A 22,148-nucleotide genomic window follows, 5' to 3' on the forward strand; every position below is an offset into this window, starting at 1 on the left:
TCCTTCAAAAACGCTGCATCTTTACATCCATTTTTATGTAAATGCCCCTCCCCCAGTCTCCTGTGTTCAAAGGTAGACAACTGGATTATGGGGGTACTATACTCATCAGTAGATTAATCCATTAGTGAGTTCATAGCTCAATATGCTTTTAGGAGGTGGGGCCCGACTAGAGGTAAGTCACGTGGGCATGATCTGTAAAGCATATTCTTGTCCCCAGCTCTTTTTTTTTTATCTCCCCCTCTCCCCCTTCTTGGCTACCATGTGGTGAACAGCCGACCTCCACCATATTCTTCCACAAGTATTTTGCCACTTCTGCCTTGGAGCCAGTCAACCATGGACTGAACTCTTACAAACTGTGAGCCAAAATAAACCTCTGATCCTTTTGGGTTAGGTATTGGGTATTTTGTTCCAGTGATGGGAAAATGACTACTACAACTCCCCTCTCATCCCTAGGCTACAACACTGACTTCAGAGGCCTTGGTAGAACATCCCAAAGGCCTTAAAGGTGGGCCCTGAATCTACCTTGCCTGTTTCATCTACTTCTGCATTTCTCAACATCCTAAACAAATTCAACTATTGTGCCTCATTAAAGACGACTCAGTTATACACATCCGAGATTTTCTAACACAGATCAAGCTCTAATAAACATCAAAAGACTCCAAAACTCCCATTACATCTACTACTTCAATAGCACTACTACTCTAATAAATGAACAAAATATTTTTAGGGCTTGGAATTCATCTTATAATAACATGTTTTCTTATAAGATACATCTTTAAAATTCAATTCCTGACATCAAAGTTGTCAAGTCATTACTGCAATTAACTGATGGATGGGGCAATGGAAAAAAAATCTTACACCAAAGATACTCTTCCTCTAACACGAAAACATCTTCACAAGCCACTGTTGATGTATTCAAGCACTCAGTTATATCTCCTTCATGTAGGTGAATGAGGTTCACCACTAAGACTTTATTTAGAGAACTTAACTTACTAGTATTGTGTCCTTCACTAAGTAAAATTACACTACTGACATTGATCATTAATTAGATAATAGATGCTTGTTTTAAAAAGTCTCACCTTTCATGCCACAGATGAGAAATTAGATGGCAAAGACTAAAATGAGTGCTAGGTTAGCCAAACCTGGGAATAACTAATTTTTAAGCTTCATTTTTACAAAGTATCCAATGAAAAGGTATTTTGCCCTTCTCAAATGTACACAGTATGGTTTAGTAATTTTTACTGCGACAATACATACCACACTAACTGTAGGAAGAAGAAAAAACAACACACAACCATATGTCACATGCCACCTTGGTCAAGGACAGACCACACGAGTGGTCCTGTAAGATTATAATGGAGCTGAAAAATTTCTATCACCTAATGATGTGGGAACTGTCTCTGTTACAGCACAACATATTTTTGATGTATTTGTGATGATGATGATGTTCACAAACCCACTGTGCTACCAATCATACAAAAGGACAGTACTGTATATAATGCTTGAAAGTAAATGATAATGTTCCTATTTTATGTATTTACTAAACCTTTTATCATTAGAGTATATTCCTTTTAAAGGAAAAGTGTACTGTACAGTGTATACTATGTTATGCAGCCTCATATATTTCGTGTTTACATGAATTGACCTGCTATCTAGGTTTGAGTAAGTATATTCTAGAATCTCCACAATGATGAAATCACCTAGGATGCTCTTCTCACAATGTATCCTCGTTAAGAGACAGACAACTGTACACCTCTGACCTATAATTTTCCTGCAAGTTTACCTAAGACACACAATTTCCACAACATGGTCCTATGATTTCCTAATCTGAAATAAAATTAAATAGTTCAGACTACTATAAGTATCTATCATCTCAGGTATTAACTGTCAATCAGCAGTATTACATAAAATAAAGATTCCTTTTAAATGAAAAATACATATTTAACATTTATATTATACCTAAGATTTTTAAGTTCATCTCCCATACTCTCATTTTCAAGAACCTTTAAAATAATGAATCACATTTTTTCCCACATAACATTTTAGGATGTACTTACAGTTTCACAAGTAAGACATCTGGTTTCATTAGTTAATGTTCCCTGAAAAATCTCATGAACCCACGTTGGGTCTGGTGTGCTGTTGTTATTTTCATTATCAATGTTACCGTTAGGTAAGCGACCATTTTGTTTTTCCTGTTTTCTTTCTTCTTGTAAAATATCAGCAATTGTATTTAGTAGGTAATTTAAGAATTCATGGGCATCTTGTTGCATATAGTTATCAAAAAGCTCTAAAAATAAAAATGGAATATTAAAGAATTATTTCAGAATTAATAACTTTACAAAAAACAATTTAAAAATGAATGCCTAGTATTTTATCAAAACTAAAATTACAAATGTTTAGTATTACTTGTAATGTACAAGAAACATAACTTTCACATCTGAAAGTTAGGACTGAACTGGAGAAAAATAAAGTTAAGATGAATGAAAATCTTAATAATGATCCATAAAAACAGGATAAAACCTATCACACATTTACAGGATACTGGGCAGATACGAAACAACTGCTTTTTATTAGCTCATCTAACCTATTATTCCAAAAATATCTCAACACAGCAAGCTTCAAAGCAGAAGCTGTTCAACCACTTGACAAGGCCATGCTAACCACTTAAGAATCAGTTTATTAAAAGTAAATTCCTAGGCCATGCATCCCAGTGAGTCTGATTCAGTAGGTGTGCAGTGAAGCCCAGAAGCTGGAACTTTTCAGTGGCCCTCCAGGTGACTCTGCTATCAGTCAGGTTCTGCTATGGTATTGGGAACTATCTTTTAAAGCCAGAGAATTTCTCAAGTCTCTTCCAACTGTGAGATTTAAAAATTCCATGAATGTTTTGTGCGGTTACACAAATGAAGAGCTAAAATGGGGACACTGGCAATGCTAATATCAAGTGCTGGGCTTGACATGATGCAACCCTATCACAGAACAGCAAGGGCCTTAGAAGAACCATCGCGTTTGAATCTCTTAATAACCAGGTGATATTGCCATTAACCTTATTTTACAATGACAAAACAGAATTAGAGAGGGTAAAGTCACATTGCAAGGAAAGGCAAAACCCAAGATTCAAACTAGGCCGCCTAATTCCACCAGGCAACATAGAAAGTAATGGAAAGAGTGAGCCTACTTAAACAAGAACATCTCTGCATTGTTCAATAAACTGCACTGAGAAAAATTACCTATTTAGCAAAGTTTATTTTTAGATCTTCAATGCACATTTAATAAATTCCAGAAAGACTACAATTTAATTTTTTAAATGAATGCATACAAATTTAGAGGAAATTAGGAAAGATCTAAGGCAAAAGAAATTAAAATTATATTTTAGAAAAGCTACAAGTATGACTGCAAAAATTAAAGTTCTATGCATTAGAAATCATTTTAAAAGTTACAGGAAAAAAAGAGTAACATTGAAACCTGGAAATTATTAACATCTTCTGTAATGTAAAAATAGTATCTTCTCATACAAAAGAAAAGCAAATTAGACAAAAGACCTGAAATCACCGATTTACAGGAAAGAAACCCAAAAGCCTAAAAAATGTGAAAATGTTCAACCTTATACTAATAAAAAAGGTTTTAACTGTCTATAAAATAAAGACACCATCCTCCTTTGCAAAGTTATAAAAATAAAATTACAACAAGTGAAGGTATTAACAGATGAGGTATATTCTAAATAAACGAATAATGATTTCCATCTTGGTATTAAAAAACCAATTAATCTGGGGGCAGAGGTGCATGTCTGTAACTTTACTCATGAAGCTGAGACAGGAGGATTCCAGGTTCTGGGACAGACTGAGAAACACAGAGATCCTGCCTCAAAATAAAAAATAAAATGTAGCTCATTGGTAGAGTGCTTCCTTAGCATGTGCAAGAACCTGGGTTCAATTCAGTATGTGGCAGAGCGGACTGGCTTTAAAAAGTACCAATTAAAGGTGTACCTGGTTAGGGCCAGGCTGTAAAGGATGGTATTATGGTTCTACCTCTAAATGTCACAGGCAATTTACTTAACCTCCCCCGCTAAGGTACAGTTTCTCATCTAAAAACCTGGGCTAACGATAATGTCTGCCTCAAATGGTTATTATGAAGATTAAAAGTGGTCAGAATAAAACACTGCAAGTGCTCAAAGAACATGAACATTACTACTATTATTGTTACTGAAGCAGAATACAAAACTCAGAAAGGAAAAACCACATAAAACTTAAGAACTTCTGTATGGCAAAGACAACATAAATGAAGACAAGTAAAAAAATAAAGAACAAATCTACACATTAATGTCCCAAGTATGTAAAGTCTTAATATTCAGAGTATTTTTTTATAATCTCTTACAAAACTAGAAAAAATACCAACCAAAACATGCCAAAGGAAAATAATCGGCAATTGAATGTAGAAATAGAAATGCCCAAATAATAAATGGCAAGAAAATGGGAGATAAAAAATTTAAAACAATGTCAAAACATCATTTTACGCCCATCACTTTAACAAAACAAAAAAATGACTTTGTATCTAGTATTGGCTTAAGTATGGAAAAATGGGCATTTTTAACCATTGTTCCTGGAGCTGTGAACATGCATAGCATACTTGCTTTGAGGTGTAATTTCAGCAATACCTTTAACAGAATACAACCTAATTCACCTAGAGACAAAAGCCAGATAAATACGTACCAAAACAAGTTGGATATGATTGCTCATTAATAACAGTAAGAGTCTGAAAATATCTTAAGTTTTTATCAACAGAATAGTTTATTCAAATTATGTTATAATTTTGTTATGAAACACTGGGCAATACCATAGTTTAAAAGGAAGCACTTCCACATAAAATAATAATATAGCAAACTTTTCAAGATATTCAACAAAGCAAAGATGCTGAACATGTATAAATGGATCCCATTTATTAACAACAACCAACAATCAAAAGACTCCACAAAACTGTAACTACAGCTTTCTACCTGGATATATATATTTAAATGCCACAGAAAGGTTTGGCTAGAGCAAGTTATTTCTAAGAAGAGACTGAGGGGTTGGGAAGAGGGCAGAGCATCCAGAGGAACTTCTATTTTTCTGTATGAAGATTTTTCTATACAAAATAAAAAGCCTACTTTTTTGCACCCCATTACAGTCTGTTGCGCATCCTTCATAGTTACTTCTTGAGCCCTCACAATTTTTAAAAACCATTCCTGCACCTGTCTAGTCTGCTTCACTTCTTTTATCTAGCTCAAGTCAGCTTCCCTTACTCAGTCCACTAATGAAGGCATCTTTCTTTCAATTTCACACTGCAAATATAAAACTGTAATGTGTAGAACCTGAATCTTTCTGCATAAGAATTTTCCCTGATATCTCCTGAATTATATGGTAAAATTAACATCAAATCTTTCATGATCATTTTTTGTTTTTACATACTCAATCCACCCACAAATTTGAATCTCAAATCAAATATAAGAGTCCAGTTACAGCCACATTTCATTTTCCTGCTATAAATTTAGTCTGAAGGAATAATCCTTAAACTCCCTATCATATTTAAGAACAATAAAAGCCATGAGTTCCAACAGTTTCTGCATTAGCCACACAAAACAACTTTAATTTGGCAGGCTATGTCCGCTGTATTTTTGCCCTTAAGGAATAGTAGATTCACAGTAGCTGTCACCCTTCCCCACTCCCTGCTCAAAGCAGAAGTTCCGCAGCTACCTGCAACACTGAGGTAGCCTGCAACTCTGCAAACTCCCTCGGTGGTCCAAGCTAATTTATGCTTCAAATCCTCACATGGCTCCACCATGTAAAGGTCTCTAGGCCAAAGATGAGATAAAGAAAGTCAATTACAAAAAATAAAAAATTAAAAAATTAAAAAAATAAAGTCAATTACCTTTAAACTTGCCTCTCAAAGCAATAATTCTCCATCCCCCAAAATAATGAACACTCCTCAATCCCAGTCTCCTATCTTCTACTACTCTCATTTACTTATTGTACCTTGTCTTCTGCCTCATCATTGAGATTTTCTTTATTCCCAACCCTTTTGGTTGCTTCTTCTAGTAACTGTATTGGGTTCTAAATAAATTCCCCATCTCTTCAACCTTTTAGCATTTTCTAGTTCCCAGCTGACATTTCTAACCTCTTACTCTTTCACTTGCATATCAAAACTTGCCTTCAGTCAAAAAAGCACGCAAGATATAGCCATACTGTGACCTGAGTGTCCTCTCCCTGAGATCATTTGCCAAACCCACTGTGGGCCTAATTTATAGGGCACCCTGACTCCTACACTAACCTGACACTTCCATGTCTAGATAGCTTCCTTAAGTATACCTGATGCCCTTAAAAACCAAACACTTTCACCTCTTGCTCACTAACTTAAGGGCTGGAAGGTAACTATGCTACAATTAATGAGGAGACTTAAGAACAGTGAGAATGAATTGGAAAAGTCATGGAAGAAGCTAAACAGGATAATGGAAGAAGGCTAATAAAAAGATTTTATAAACACTTCTGTGGCTCTGGTTAGAACTGGAGATGATTCACTAGGATAAGCAACTGCCAGCTCACGGCCACACACTCATATAGTCTAATTTTTCCCTGTTAAGAAAATTATTTCAGCACACATTCATGTTTTTCAAAATAAATGCTTTTTGCTAAAGCAAAAAGATGTGCAAAAATTTTTTAACATCATCTTATGTGGGGGTAATCCTTTTACCACGAAACAATGACTTCATATCCACAGAAATACCTCCACTGACTTCATTCTCTGGAAATAGTACACTGGAATCTTAACAGTACCCGAAAGCAGGTATTACAGATTTTAAAATATCAATGAGAAAAACAAATATCAAAACAAGCAATTCCTGCAAACTATATCATTTTTTTTTTTTCTTTTGAGACAGGGTCTTGCTATGTAGTTCAAGCTGGCCTTGAACTCACAATGTAACCAAGGCATGCTCTGAACTCATGGCAACCCTCCTGCCTCAACCTCCCTAGTGTTAGGATTACAGGAGTGCACTACCACCCTTGGCATAATTTTTAAAACACTAGTTTTTTATGGTTGGCTTTCTAATCTGCTAAACAGCATAATGGGAAAACTGATTTGGTAAGTTAAACAAATTCATTCATTCATTCATACATTCAACAAATATTTAGTAAGCACCTACTATGTGCCAGGAACTGGATTATGTGCTGGGAATACAATGGTGAGCAAAAACAAATGGGTTCCCTCCGTCATGGAACTGACAGTCTAGTAGGAGAGACAGACAATTTCATTATTAAATAAATGTATAATTATAAATTATAGTCCTGATATAGCTGCAGCATTAATGTAAAAATGAATGTTAAGTCGCTTTAAAAATAAATTTTGTTTTCTTCAGAAACAGCTGTACTGTAGCTTTCATTACATAAAATACCTTTTATGCTCTTCTGGGGAAAAAGAACTGACTAAAATAAATAAAAGAACTTATTTACTCAAATCTATTAGGGGTAATTTGAGAACAAGATTAAGAACACACTTGATTTTGTATCTCTCTACAACACCTGAAGCACTGCTACATATGTGCAGGTTCCTTAAGAACACCAACTCTTCATCTCATTACTGCTGTATCCCTGGCACTTAAAACAGAACTTGCCATATATTAGCTGTGCTTGACATTTTCTGCATGAATAAATGAATGAATGAATGAAGGAATGAATGAACAATAGGGGTTGAAACAGCTAAAATGATATGAAAAAAAGTAGATCTGGTCTAAAACAAACTATATATATTGCTCAGTGAATTCAGTGAATTGGGAGCACACAGCTACACGTAGATGTCAGGTGACGTGACCTCAAGCCCCACTTTAAACGATCCTAAAATGTCCAGCTGACAGTTCTAGCTAACACAATGAGATAACCACCCTGTTTCATTTCTTCCAAATTTTTTCCTAAATTTTCTGTAGAATGAGCCTACAGAAGTCATCTGCACAGAGGACTTTTAATTCTCACTGGCATAGCCTCTGGCTGATCTCCCTAGCTCCGCTGCTCACCAGTTCCTCCAGAGGGATCTTTTCCAGATGCAAATCAGGACACACCACCCAACTGCTCAGGGCCCTCCAAGAGTTCCCCTTGGTTTTCAAAATATAACCCAAGCTCTAGGCCTTTATCTTCCTCTCTAATTTCATCTTCATCTTACTCCAATCTCACACCATGGTAACTTTCCAGCCATCCTTCAAGCACTCAGGGCAATTGAACTTTCTGTTCTTTCTGCTTGTAACAGTTTAACCTCCGATCTTCAAATGGCTTCTCACTTCGAATCTCTAATGTTACCTTAGCAGAGAGCTGCTCCAACTGCCTACTCAACCCTGGCCATTCCCTCCTTCTCACCATCCCCGCTTCCTTTTTCTTCCTACCAATGACACCGTGTATTACATAACTGCTGACTGTGTGTCTTTCTTGCTATACTGTCAGATTCCTGAAGGCTTTTTCTTCTCCCCAGTGCCTAGACAGTGCTTGGCACATAAGCAGATATCAGATTATAATAATCAATGCAAACAATCAGCTAGTATCCATCCCATCCTCAAAGATAGCATAAATGTGGAGTGGTATTGTCATACCATTTTCAGGAACACAGTGCAGAAGTCCTCTTACACTATGACTAGGTAACATGAGTTAGAATTTTAAAAACAAAAACTGATTAATGAATAGAAATTAAAATCAGTTCTTTCCAAAAGAGATCAAAAAGATCATTAATGTATAGCAATAATGGTTAAAGCAATATGGAGCTAATGTCTTTTGGGAATAAAACAAAGTTTTAACAAAGTATAGAAGGAAACTGATTCAGGAAGAACCATCAAACAGTGAAAGTTAGTAGAAATGTTAACATGGGTAACATATTTTACAGATTTTAAACAAAGAAAATATCAGGAAGAGAGCTAGGCAATGGATAGTATTTGAAATCCTCTTTGATTTGTATGTACTTCTTTATAATCCTTGGAAAGAAATTCAAAACCCCCAAATCCATTAATATATTTCAAAAGATATTTACAAATCCCAGCAATATCAAATAACAAAAATGATTTTTGACTATTCTGGAGTTGTGAAAAAGGAAACAAAACTTATGAGATGATGACCTGAAATAAATACTCTTCTGGAATCAGTCTCACTGAAAGAATTAATTCAAAGAATTTATAAGCCTTGTGCAGAAACTATATTTTTAAAAGGGAGGAGAAGAATTAAAACTTATTTGTCTTAAACCAGGAGATCTCAGTACTTACTCTGTCTCTTTCCTTTCCTTGGGTACAACTTGGGTCAAGTTTTAAATTTCTGTGTTGATTGCCCCTCCACCCCCACAGCTTCAATAGTGAAAATAAGTGCTCTATATCTAAGATTACTGAGAGGATAAAATGAGTTAACATACCAAAGCATTATACAAACAACAAATCACAATCCTATAGAAAAAAAAAAAACTTCATTCTTGAGATAGAAAGCCAGGCAGCCAAAAAACAGATTATAATTTCTTATTTCCCAACATATAAAATTCTATCTTTGTATATAACACACATCAAACACTAATTACATCTTCATATTAATAATTGTAAAACTATCTCCTCCACTAAACTAGTACACCTTCTTGAAGACAGGAACGTCATTTTTGCTTCCTCAATGGTTAACACATTCTTGGGTATAAATATTATATTCAATAAAAGCTTGAGTTATGGTATGCTGTATTTAATCTACCTACGATTGTAGGCAATGCATAGGGAAGCAGAATTACCATTTTCCTTCCGTAATCTCGTGATGAACTTCTTAGGAGGTATTACTCCAACCTTTTTCTTCTGAGTGGCTATGCTGTGGAAGAGATCTGCTAAGCACGTAAGAAGGTTCTCCTTCTTCCTAGGCTGACTCTTGTATGCTAGAACTTTTTCCCGAAATGGACGACAAAAATAAAGTGCTTGAAGAACTGAATTGCAGTAGCAGGTATTCCCAAACTGGAATAGAAGAAAAATGGGTTTTGTTATATTGGGGGCAATACATTTCAAGAAGAAGAATTTTCCCATGTCCAGTGGTACTTTGGTTCGCAAACTTATTTTTTTCAAATGATTCTGGTCACAAACTGAATTGGACAAGAATCGAATCATTAAGTTCTCAAATCGAGGTACCACTGTATAGTTTAAAGACAGGGAATTTATGATTCACGTAAATTATAAAGCATCTGAAGGCACAGAAATAATAATTCTGTAAATTAGCTATTTTAACATTAAATGAGTGCTCTAGGCATGAGTTGGGGTTAAAATTGAAGGAAAATATATTCAATAAACTTGGACTGTATGAAAACAGATTTTTAAAACCTATATAGTTACAAATAAAGATATTAATTAAAGCACAGGACTCTGGTTAATTTTTTTCTTTTTAAATTCTCATTGTTACAATACTGGTTATATAATTATTCTTTTAAAATCCCTATTGCTATTATAATACTGGTTAAGTACTAAATGTTTTATGTCATACACTTTAAAATATAACTCAAAATATTTTTTTAAAACACAAGATTTTCTATGAGGTTAAGTGCTTCCCAAACAAAGAAAAATAAAAATTTAAAACCAAAAGTCCTTGAAATGTTAAAAAGTCATCAATGTGGAAGTCTAATAACCATTGAAACGTTGAAATATCAGACATCATCATCCTTGACACATCAGACAACAAACAATCAGAGCCAAATCCTTATCTATGGCTCTATCTCTTACTGGTCACATGACCAGAAATATGTTGCTACATCTTGCTGAACATTAATTTCCTCCTCTTTAAAAATGGGAGGCTGGGGGGTCGGGGATTTAGCTCAGTGGTTCCGCTGCCTGCCTCACAAGCATAAGGTCCTGACTTCGATTCCCAGTACCAAAAAAAGAAAAGAAAAAGAAAAAAAATGGAGGTTGGGAGGCAATCTTACCTCACAGAGTAAAGGACACACAGTTTAATAAGTAAGTACTGTCTTCCTTTCCCCTTCCCATTAAGAGACATTGACCCCAAAATCAGCTAATGCAATACCTAAAAGCCAATCAAAGCCAAAGAAGACTATGAAACTGTAAAAAAAGGAACAAGGATAAATCTCACATTAGCACATTAAGTTAAAAGGGATATCATGGGCTGAGGTGTAGTTTAATGGTAGACTCTGCCTAACATGCTCAAGATCCTGGGTTCCACCATGCCAGCACAAGGAATAGAAGGGGAAGGGAATAGGGAATGAGAGAGAAAGAAAAGGAAGGAAAAAAAAAGGACTAGGTAAAGTATTTAAGGATGAGTGATATTATATCTATATCCACAGATAATTTCCTTATATTTTCCAAAAAAAATGGGAAGGATAAATTACAAGCTAATAAAAATAAAAATGGCTATTTATAGAGGAGGAAAAAAGAAAAGAGTAAACAGGGATAATGGTGAGACCCTTCAAATGTGCAATACAATAAATGGACCCTGGAAAAAAGTAGAGGCACAAAAAGCTTACTTTGTGCCTCTACTTAAAAATAAGGAATGAAAGCCAGGCATGGTGGCTCAGGCCTGTACTTCCAGCTCTCTGGGAGGTGAAACAGGAAGATAGCAAGTTCAAGCCCAGACTGGGCAACTTAGCAAGTCTCTGTTTCAAAAATAAAAGTGCCAGGGGATAGGAATTTAGGTCAGTGACACCACTCCATCCTGAGTTCTATCCCCCGTTTCTGAGAAAAAGAGGAGGAAAAAAAAAAAAAAAAGTAAAAGTGCTCAATGCAGCTTAGTGTGAAGGCCCTGGGATAAATCCTCAGCATAGGAGGTCCAGGGGGAGGGGAGTTAGGGAAAAAACTCCAAAACCTGAAAACAAAAATAAATGAAACCAAAATATATATTGACTGGCAAGTAGAACTACACAGAGAAAAAAAAAAAAATAGAATTCTGGGTAGTATCTTTATTTTTAAATTCCTATTGCTATTATAATATTGGTTGTACAATATTTAAGCAATTTTTAAAACAGAAGGTATATTATACAAGCCAAGTGACACTATAATTAAAATTTAAAAGAACCCCAAAGAATGGAATATGAGAAAATGAAAAAAAGGAAACAAAGTCTTTGTAAATAGGGAGGGATGGAGTAGTTGAAGGGAGGGCAGGGGAATGGGGAAAAAATAAGAACCAAGAGAGATTATGTAAAGGTGCAAATTTCCAATGATGAATGTCATTATATTATATACCTAAAATGTACCAATAAAATTCATTTAAAAAAAAAGAACCACAAAGAAACCTATTGATACTGCTATTTGAAAACTGCTCTAGATATAAGATAATACAAGCAAAAATTATGAAATACCTGCAGGAACCAAAATTTTTAATATAAAGAATATTATAATAAAAATGAGAAAAGTAAAAGCCTATAAATTTAAAAAGGAAATAGCATAAGGCCATGCATTTTCATAATTCTTAAAATATGTGTGTGTTTTCAAACACTGTCCAATGGAAAGGCATTTTCCCTACACACTTCCAGATTGTATTAGCTAAATACTTTTCTCTCACCAAAAGGAGTCAGGATGCCTTGGAGATATGGCTGCCACAGAGCTGAGGGAAGAAATACACAATGTACAGGATTAGCCTGGAATATATTTTTGTGTGGATATGAAAATCAACTTTTATTCAAAAGAATTACTGTAATGGATCCAGAAATTTTAAATGATATGAAAGAAAAGCAGAAAAAAGGGCAGAGGAGGGGAACCCTGACTGTCTCCATTAGAGGTTACAAACTAACATATAAAAGGAAGACAGTAAGTTTTACCTTGTTTTTCTTCTAAGAACCATATTTCAGGGGCACTAAATAATTAAAGAAAGAAATTCTAGTTGTAGGTAATTCCAGAGAATAAACTCAGAAGAAATGATTATAAATAATAGAACAGGCAATAATTATCAATGGATGCTGAAAGCATTAGGTTAAAGGTTGATGGGGAATTTTAAAACAGTAATCTGACCTCAACCTTCAATGCATTTCAATATCGCTTAAAGTGAACAACCAAGTAGTTTATGTGTTTATAATAAACTTCCTATGAAGTATTCTTTAAAAACTTTAAAAAATAAATCACTAAATTTTAATCAAGTCTCTAAATTTAACTACTAATTTACAAGATATGCAGGCAATGGAGGAACAAGTTAGATACCACAAAGAAAGATTAGACCAAGTTTGAAATGTGGGGCAGTTCTAGGACAAATGACCTGGTTTCTGCATAAATCAATGATATGAAAAAGAAAATGGGTTGGGAAGGACTCAAAGGACATCACATTCAAATCACAACTATAAACACTCAGAGTTTACTTGGATCCTGATATGAACAAAGCAACTACAAAAATTCACTTGGAGACAAGAGAAGACATTTGTGAACTAACATTAGATGGCGTTAAGAAGCCCTAATTTTACTAAATGTGAGAATGAGACGGTCATGTTTTGAAAATATACCTGGTAGTTGGAAATACATGGTTAAAATTTTATGCCCAAGATGATGTAAGTAACTAGGATTCCTTTTGAGGGAGGGGCAGGAAAAACTGAAAATTAATTTAAAAATTAGCAAAATATTGGTAAATGTTACAGCTGGGTAGTAAATAGGAGTTACCAACATTTTTTTTTTTAAGAAAGGGGAGATTCAAATCCTCTCCAGATAAGATATGTGTGACTTTTCACACTCACACTGCTAGCCAGAGGCAAACACTGGCTCCAGAAAGGGCTATGCTGTTGAGGATTTCCAGAAAAAGGCTAAACTGAATGTGCAGTCATGGCTTACTCATATTTGGGATCATAAATATAATCGGTTACACTTCAATAAAGCCTTTGTAGGGATAAGTATACCTGCAATACATTCTAGTGTGACTAAGGGAAATATATCAATTATGTAGTATAAATTCACCTGAAGTTAAAAAATATTACTATTTGTACCAGAGCCTAAGGAATGTTAATGACTAACAAACTCTAGTTCTGTTAATTGAAGAGAAGATATAATCTCTATAATTTGGACATTTTTTATTGAAGAATATGCAATGGGAACCTAATAACTTTCACAGAGCAGGTAAAACAAAAGATATGCTAGGTGTGGTGGCGCATGCCTGTAACCCTAGCACTCAAGAGGCTGAGATATGGCCTGGGGATTTAGCTCAGTGTTTTCACTGCTTGCTTTGCAAGTGCAAGGACCCGAGTTCCATCACCAGTACCAAAAAAAAAAAGTCTATGGCCGGGGATTTAGCTCAGTGGTTCCACCACCTGCTTTGGAAGTGCTAGGTCCTGAGTTTGAGACCCAGTACCAAAAAAAAAAAAAGTCTATGGCTGGGGATTTAGCTCCATGGTTCCACCACCTGCCTTCCCCGGTACCAAAAACAAAAAACAAAACAAAACAAAAAGAGGCTGAGATAGGAGGATCATCACAAGTTCAAGGCCAGCCTGAGCTACACAGTGAATTCAAGGCCAGCCTGAACTACACAGTGAGATCCTGTCTCAAAAAAACAAAAAACAAACAAAAAAGATATTGTTTCATAGTTATGTTATAATTATTACGGTAATGAGGATTGAACTACTGTAAAAATACAAGAAACAAATGGTTCAGACTAAGAAGCCAGAGGGAACCTATATTTTATAGAGTATGCCAGAAGTCAGGCTCACACTTCTGTCAACATGACTTGCTCATCTTCTAAATATAAAGCAATAGGTAACACTACCCGTTATTACAGTCTTCTTTTACTCTCATTAAAGAAAAATTAAAGGTTGAAACTACTTCTCCAGAATCAGCTTTCAATCTTCTTTATAATTTTGAAATTTTTCCTTTAATTGCCTTGATTTTAAATGTTAATTTCATTCAAGTTCCTAATTCCTAAAAACTTACCTTCCAAATAGATAATTCTCATGCAAAGGTCTGGGATGCTTTTCTCTGTACTCTTGTTTCTAAGTAAGACAGCGCTTTAGGACTGAAATCTACCCTTTGTTATCACCTGGTCTGAAGATTGGAGGTATTACAAACTACAAAAGTTGCTACCTTTCCCAAGGTCTGATCATGGTGCTGGGGGTGGAGCCCAGGGCCCTGCATGTTAAGCATGCATTGTACTGCTGAGCTACACTGGAGCCCCTAATCACTGATTTTTCAATTGCTTATAGAACATGATGACCACCTGTCCTTGCTTTCAAACTGTACTAATAACCTCTTCAGTAAGTCTTTAAAAAAATACAACACCACAAATATTTTTATCGTATCCCTACAAGATTTTTTAGAAAGATTATTTTTAAACTCACATTCCTAATATACATGTATTTATTTATAAACTACTATATTATATTACTTATATTACATTATATTACTTAAAATATGAAAGAATGGTCAAGGTAAAATGGTTACTTAAATTTCTGATTTATTTCAAAATTTTTTATTTCTACTAAAAAGTTACTAACATTTAAATATGAGTAATGAGACTGACAATGCTTTTTTGTAAACTACGGGAAATCAGTGTGGCGATTCCTCAAAAATCTAGGATTAGAAGTCCCATTTGACCCAGCTATTCCCCTGCTGGGTATCCTCCCAAAAGAATTAAAAGCATCATACTAAAGCAATAAATGCACACCTATGTTTATAACAGCACAGTTTGTAATAGTCAAATCTTGGAAACAGCCCAAATGGTCATCAACCGGTGACTGGATAAAGAAGATGTGGTGGTTTTGGTTTTTTTTTTACAAAATGGAGTACTACTCAGCCATAAAGAAATGGATCTGCCTTGAGGCCATACTCTTAAGTGAAATAAATAGAAACACATGTGTAAATATCGAATTGTTCCTCTGGTGCGAGGAAAATGAAAGTGTAAATAGGACCAAAATGTATAAGAGATACTGTGAAATAGGAAGAACAGGTTCCAAGGGGAAGGAGAATTAGGGAGGGGGAGTGGGGGGAAGGAAAGAAGGGAAAGAAAAAAATGAGAAAAGGAAAAAATGGAAACAAAGCTTTTGTAAATAGGGAGGGAAGGGAGGAAAGGGGAAAGAGAAAGGACAAGAATCAAGATATATCATGTACAGGTACAAATTCCCAATGATGAATGTGACCATAATGTATAAGTAAAATGTTCCAATAAACTTAATGAATAAAAAAAGATTTTAAAATAGTGGTTTGATTAATAAAGCTGAAGCTATCATTTTTAGATAAAAGTAAACATTAGAATTCTAATATTTTCTTCCCATAACCAATGGATCATCTTACAAATTCATGTGGAAACTGGTTTTAACTATCATTATGTCAACAGTATCACCTTTTTTAAAACACTGCAGAGGGGAGCACTTCCAAAGAAGCACAACTCCTTCCACTACCCCCACACCAGACCTGGATAATGGTGCCTTCCCTGGCACCATCCCATCTAACAGCGTGCCCTCTTTCACCAGCCAGTTCTGCTTTAGGTGGCCATTTTTAAAAACTACATCTCTACATTCCCCGGCTCACCATCCTCAGCCCACCTGAACAGATTCGATATCCAGAGGGATCTTTCCATTCCATTACAGATGGAAAGACCATTCCTTACCTCATTCCCTTCCTCCACGGCCTCATCCTGCCTTGCGGGAACTGACTTATCTTCTCCATGAAAATTCAATCAAGGAGTTGATCACAAACTCTGCAGCAGGACTGGACACTTAACCTCATCTAGCCAATGTACCTGGACCAGAAAATTATTTTGCCAGGTTTGATATAAACATTCTCTGGGTTCTCTGACAACATAAAATCTCAAGCAGGTTATGGCCATCAGGTAGAGAGAAACTAGATGAGAGAATTCAATCAATGCAAAAGAAAAGAGAACCAAGAAATATTTGCCTGATAAACTTTATAAACTACAATTTTATTTTATCTCTCCTGCATATAATGGACCTTGCTCCAACTAATGACTATGAGCACTTCAAGTTAAATAGCCTTTTATAAGATGGTGTAGGAAGGCAATCATAATTTTATAACAAAGATCCTGGGGAAGAAGTACATTCCACAGTATCACAAATAGATTTACTAAGCTCAATTTGGTGTGGTGTGATGCCTACCAGTATTAGGGAATTAACAACAATAAAATAAAACAACAAAAGAAGGATATTCAAACAAATACACAGACTGCATTAAAAAAAGGGATGCTACTAGTTTAAATCATTCTACTAATATGTAGTTATGCATCACTTAACCACAAGGACACATTCTAAGAAGTACATTGGGCGATTCTGTTATTACACAAACATCTTACAGTGTACCCGCACACATTTGAACGGTCTAGGTCAATCATTCCACGTGGCTTTTCATGAGGCTGATAGCAAAATAATACAGCATAATGTTTACGGTACTTTTTAAAATAAGTAAAATGAATACACTGTAAAATAATGATTTAAAGTATAAAACAGTAAACACATAAACCAGTAAGTTATTTATCAATATCAAACATGTTCTATACAAAACTGTATGTGTTATACTTTCACACCACTAGTAGTGCAATAGTATTTATACTATCATCACTGTGAGCATGAGTTATATTTTGCACTATTATGTTACAAATGTCACTGAGCAACAGGAATTTTTCAGCTCCATTATCTTAATATGTACTGTTCAACCTTGACCTATATGCTATCCATCCCTGCTAAAATCTCCTTATTCAGCACATATCTATAAGTACTAACCAGCTACAAGATAAAAGGAAATGGGCTAATATGATTTATCAGATTAAAACAATGTTTTTAAACAATTCAGCTGATTATATGAACTGGCATTCAAGCGGGTATTCTCCCTCCCCACTAAAAAAAAGGCTTCCAAAGGCTACTTTGCTTATGCAAGGTCCTTAGTCACACAATCTCCACTCTTTCAGTAATGTTGGAATATTAAATTTATCTATAGGAAAATAAGCCAACAGAAAATCTCCACCCTATGTGTTACACAAATTACAATGACAGATACATTAAGTTAGTTGCCATAAAAACTATTGTTTGTGAAAATGTTCTTCTAAAATGAAAATCTCTCTAACAAAGTAGGCATGGTAGTGGATGCCTGTAATTCCAATGCTCTGGGAAGCTAAGGCAAGAGAGTCACAAGTTTGGGCCCAGCCCGGGCAACTTAGTGAGATCCTGTCTCAAAATAAAAAATAAAGATGTAGCTCAGTGAGAAGCCTGGGTTAAATGCCCATACCATTAAAACAAAACAAAACCTGCAACAGAAAATCATTTTTAAAAGGTTGTCATTAACATTGCTGAAATTAAATTCTGTAGGTTAATTAAATATGGTTATTTTCTTCTCTCCGTTAAATACAAGAATACTGCCCATATACATGTGCTAATTCCCAAAGGCAAGGGTTTTTGAGTAATCCTACCACACACTGCTGAAAAAGGGATTCAATCAGGTTGGTTTAAAAGCAATTCTTTCAACACATATTGTATGTTTGTTAAAGCAATTAAGCCTGGAAATGCACACTTAGCTATTAATAGACTGATGAAAATATATAGGTTCCTCATTTTGACAAAATCCAACTGTTGGAAAAGACTGACCACAAAGTTTGCTAAAGCAGCTACAAGCCAGTATCGTTTAGGATGCTATCTGGCAAGGACAGGGACAGGAAAAAATAACTTAAAATGTTGGCCCCTGAATTAACTAAACCACTCACCCCGCCAAAAAATTTTTAAGGGGCACCCATGAGTGAAGTAATACAAAAACTCTATAAATAAAGAAGGGGTAGGGTGGGCCAGGGATTTAGCTCAGTGGCACTGTGCCTGCCTCGAAAGCTCAAGGTTCTGAGTTCAATCCCTGGTACAAAAATGAAGGGGGTGGGAGTTCGGGTAACAAAAGAGAAAAAGATTGATGGTAATTTAGGAGCTGAAAAATAAGACTTAAAGAGAAAAGATTAAAGGCACAGAACACAGTCCCAAAGTATAAATCACAGAAAACTTTAATCACACTACTAATTCTACCACATCTCCTCTAACCACTGATTTACATTTCTAGGTATAATTCACAAGACTCGTGCATCTTTGATAATTGGATTCCTAGCCCCACTGGAGACTGGAGTGCTTGGCAACTAGGAAGAGGTCATTCTGACCTCCATTTGCCTTTACACCAGAGTCACATAGTCTGTTTCAAAATGAGCAGTTTCAGAAACTTGTAGCAAAACATCCATTAACATTCCACCTGTAACACGTGTGGCTGTTACCCACACCCTTATCTTAAGGAAGGCATACATCAGCAAACTCTGAAGACAAAGACCCCAGCCTCCTAAACTTTCTTTCCCTAGTTTTTTGATCTATAGCCCCACTAGCCTCAATGTCCCTTAGAAGAGCTCCTAGCTCTTCCTAGGCCCTCCCCCTTCAAATGAGTTGCTCCCCTTTTCCAGGGCCCCCCACCACCACCATTTTCCCTTCAAAAACAGCACCTGCTGGGCCCACTGGCCCAAGGCAGTAATCCCAGCACTCCAGGAAATTGAGGCATGAGGATTACAAATCCAAGCCCAGTCTAGGCAATTTAGGGAGACCCTGTCTCAAAATTAGAAAAGGGTTGAGGATATGGCTCAGTGCAAAGGCTCTGGATTCCAACCCCAGTACCAAAAACAAAAAATCAAAATAAACAAACAAAAAACCACCTTTTTAAAAACACAAATGACACTAAAATTGGTAAGTGGCAGTTTACTGAGAATACACTAGTATTACTGGCCATCAATGACACTGAGGTCGTACTGTTAAGAATAACACAGCAAAAAATTATAAAGCCCTAGAACTTATTTCATATAGTTTTTATCTGAGATGGTATTTTTACTTTTTCTGAGTCTATCTGCAAAAAAAAGCTGAACATAAACTGAGAAAATGAAACATTTAGAGAAGACAGAAATATTTAGAAGAAAACAGGTTCTTGAGATACAACCTTAGTCCCTTTTCTGCTGCTGTAACAGAACACCACAGCCCGGCTAAGTTTTAAAGAAGAGAAATGGTCTCACTTTCAGACATGTTGCCAGCACCTTGTGCTGCACTGTCTCATGCCAGAAGGTAGAAGGACAGACAACTGCAAGAGAAAGAGGCCGGGGAGGGGCAGGGCAAACCAACCACACCCACATAATCCACTCCCACAATAAGTACATTAATTCATGGGGGGGGGGTTCTTAATTACATAAGCTCCTACCTCTGAGCACTGTCACAATGACAATCAAATTTCAACAAAGTTTTGAAGATTTAGTGCAACTGAAGGCACATAATTAGCTTTGGAGTTTAAACCGAGTAAGGCTGGTAATCATAGAGAATTAATGATATTTGAGAAACTGAGGTTTCCCTATCCCTACAATTCAAATGAGACCTCTCTGATCACTAGGCAACTCTATAAACATTATATTCTAAGCATGATCATCTTAAATATTAGCAGTAGAGACCAGAATTCTTGATAAACAAGAAAAACTAAATATATTCATTTAACATTTTTTGGGGAAATCCCACTAAAATGACAGTAAAAGAATAGATTAGTTAAAATCTCAAAAGGTCAAAATGCGTGATAAAACAACTGCACACTACCATGGAGTTTATCAAACTTAAGGAAGACAGAAGGCAGATGGAGAAAAAGTGAAGGCCAACTGGCTGGAAGGGAGAGAAAAGTGAGAAAAAAGTAGATTCCTTTGTGAAGCCTCAGGAATCGGGGAAGGTGAGGTGTCTAAAAACACAGGTCTAGTTTTAAGCTCACTCAAGCATTGTAAGTCTTCTTTCAGTCCCACAGAAGACAACTGTGGGCTCATTCTCTGAGATGATGAGCAGGAGGGCCTCTGGGTTCCAGGACCTTAGCTACCACAGAGGACAGCAGAGAGACTCTAAGCAGCAAACAGGATGAAATAAGAACCTGAATTAAGTACTCCTAGGCAGAGACTGGAGAAATGGGAGAGCAAAGTTGCTAGAAAAATGGCCCCTAACTACCAAAATGGTAAGGGGTTTGGGGAACTCAGGGGCTATTTTTTTAAAGCCTGTCTGTCAGAGTAACCCTACTGAACCTGCAATGGACAAGCCCCATCCATAGTACAGGAGGCTTCCAATGAGCTTCTCAGAATGTCACTTTTTAACATGAATGAAATCCGAGGAAAGCTACTAGCAGGAAAGATCAAGCTTAAAACAAGGGAAAAAAATTAACTTAGAAGACTCAGAAATAATCCAGCAACTATAAGAAAATTTTAGCAATGATATCCTGAAAAAAATAGAAGATATTGCCTCATAAAATATTAGGATTAAACGAATAATTGATACTTTGGAATAGGAAAAGGTCCAAAGGGGTAGGGGTGGTGGGAGGGGATGGGGAAAGGAAAAATTATGAGAAAAGAAAAAAAATGGAAATGAAGTCTATGTAAATAGGGAAGGGTGGAGGGGGTGAGGGGTGCACAGGTAATGGGGGGAAAAAATGAAAACAAAGATGCATCATGTACAGGTACAAGCACCCAATGATAAATGTAAACATATTGTATACCTAAAATCTACCAATAAAAGAATTTAAGGAAAAAAATTAGGATTAAAAAGCAATATTCTGAGAAATAAAACAGAATTGGACACAAAAGTAGAAAAATCTAAAATATAGAATAAAAGGATATGATAAAAATGGAACAAAAATCAAGAACGTTAGAGAAATAAACCTGTTTCAATATGTAACTGATAGGCCATCAGAAAAGAACAGAAGAATTACAGCTAGGGAGAATATTTCTCCCAAAAAACAGTACCACAAATGTTCTAGAACTAGAATACTTAGTCTGAATGGGCCTATAAATGCCCAATACAATAATGGAGGAGAAAAACTAAGACACTATCATTAAATTGCAGGAACATTACAGGTAGAGAAAACACTATCAGTCACAAGAAATTTTAAAACAAAAAAGGGGCAAAAGTCACATTCAGAAGAAACCAAGGATGTGAAGTGCATGAGACCTTCCAACAATGACAACAGAAGCCAGAAGGTAACAAAATGTCTTTAAAAATCTGAAGGAATGGATCCATATCTCACTATAACAAACAAAGGTTTTTAAATACATACTGTGTCAAATTTATCTCCTATGCACACTTCTTAAAGAAGCTACTGTAGAGTGTGTTTCACACAACACAGGAAAAAACCAAGAAAGAAGACAGGGGAGCTTAAAAAAAAAAGGAAGAAGGGTAAGGAAATCCAGAATAAT

At 35.7% G+C, this 22,148-nt stretch overlaps 1 protein-coding gene across 1 annotated transcript in view; it reads right to left on the reverse strand.

Annotated features, from left to right (window-relative positions):
• Window positions 1–22,148, reverse strand: part of Usp12 (ubiquitin specific peptidase 12) — a 95,428-nt gene that overhangs the window by 19,510 nt on the left and 53,770 nt on the right. The window contains exons 3-4 of the mRNA XM_004854815.3: window positions 9,763–9,976; window positions 2,058–2,287 (exon numbers count right to left, since the gene is read on the reverse strand). Coding sequence (XP_004854872.1) covers window positions 2,058–2,287; window positions 9,763–9,976 — 444 coding nt within the window. The remainder of the gene's footprint in view (window positions 1–2,057; window positions 2,288–9,762; window positions 9,977–22,148) is intronic.

This window comes from Heterocephalus glaber, unplaced genomic scaffold (assembly GCF_053883595.1).
Source record: "Heterocephalus glaber isolate CG9 unplaced genomic scaffold, H.glaber_assembly_v1.0 deba00001719, whole genome shotgun sequence".
Classification (NCBI taxonomy): Eukaryota; Metazoa; Chordata; class Mammalia; order Rodentia; family Bathyergidae; genus Heterocephalus; species Heterocephalus glaber.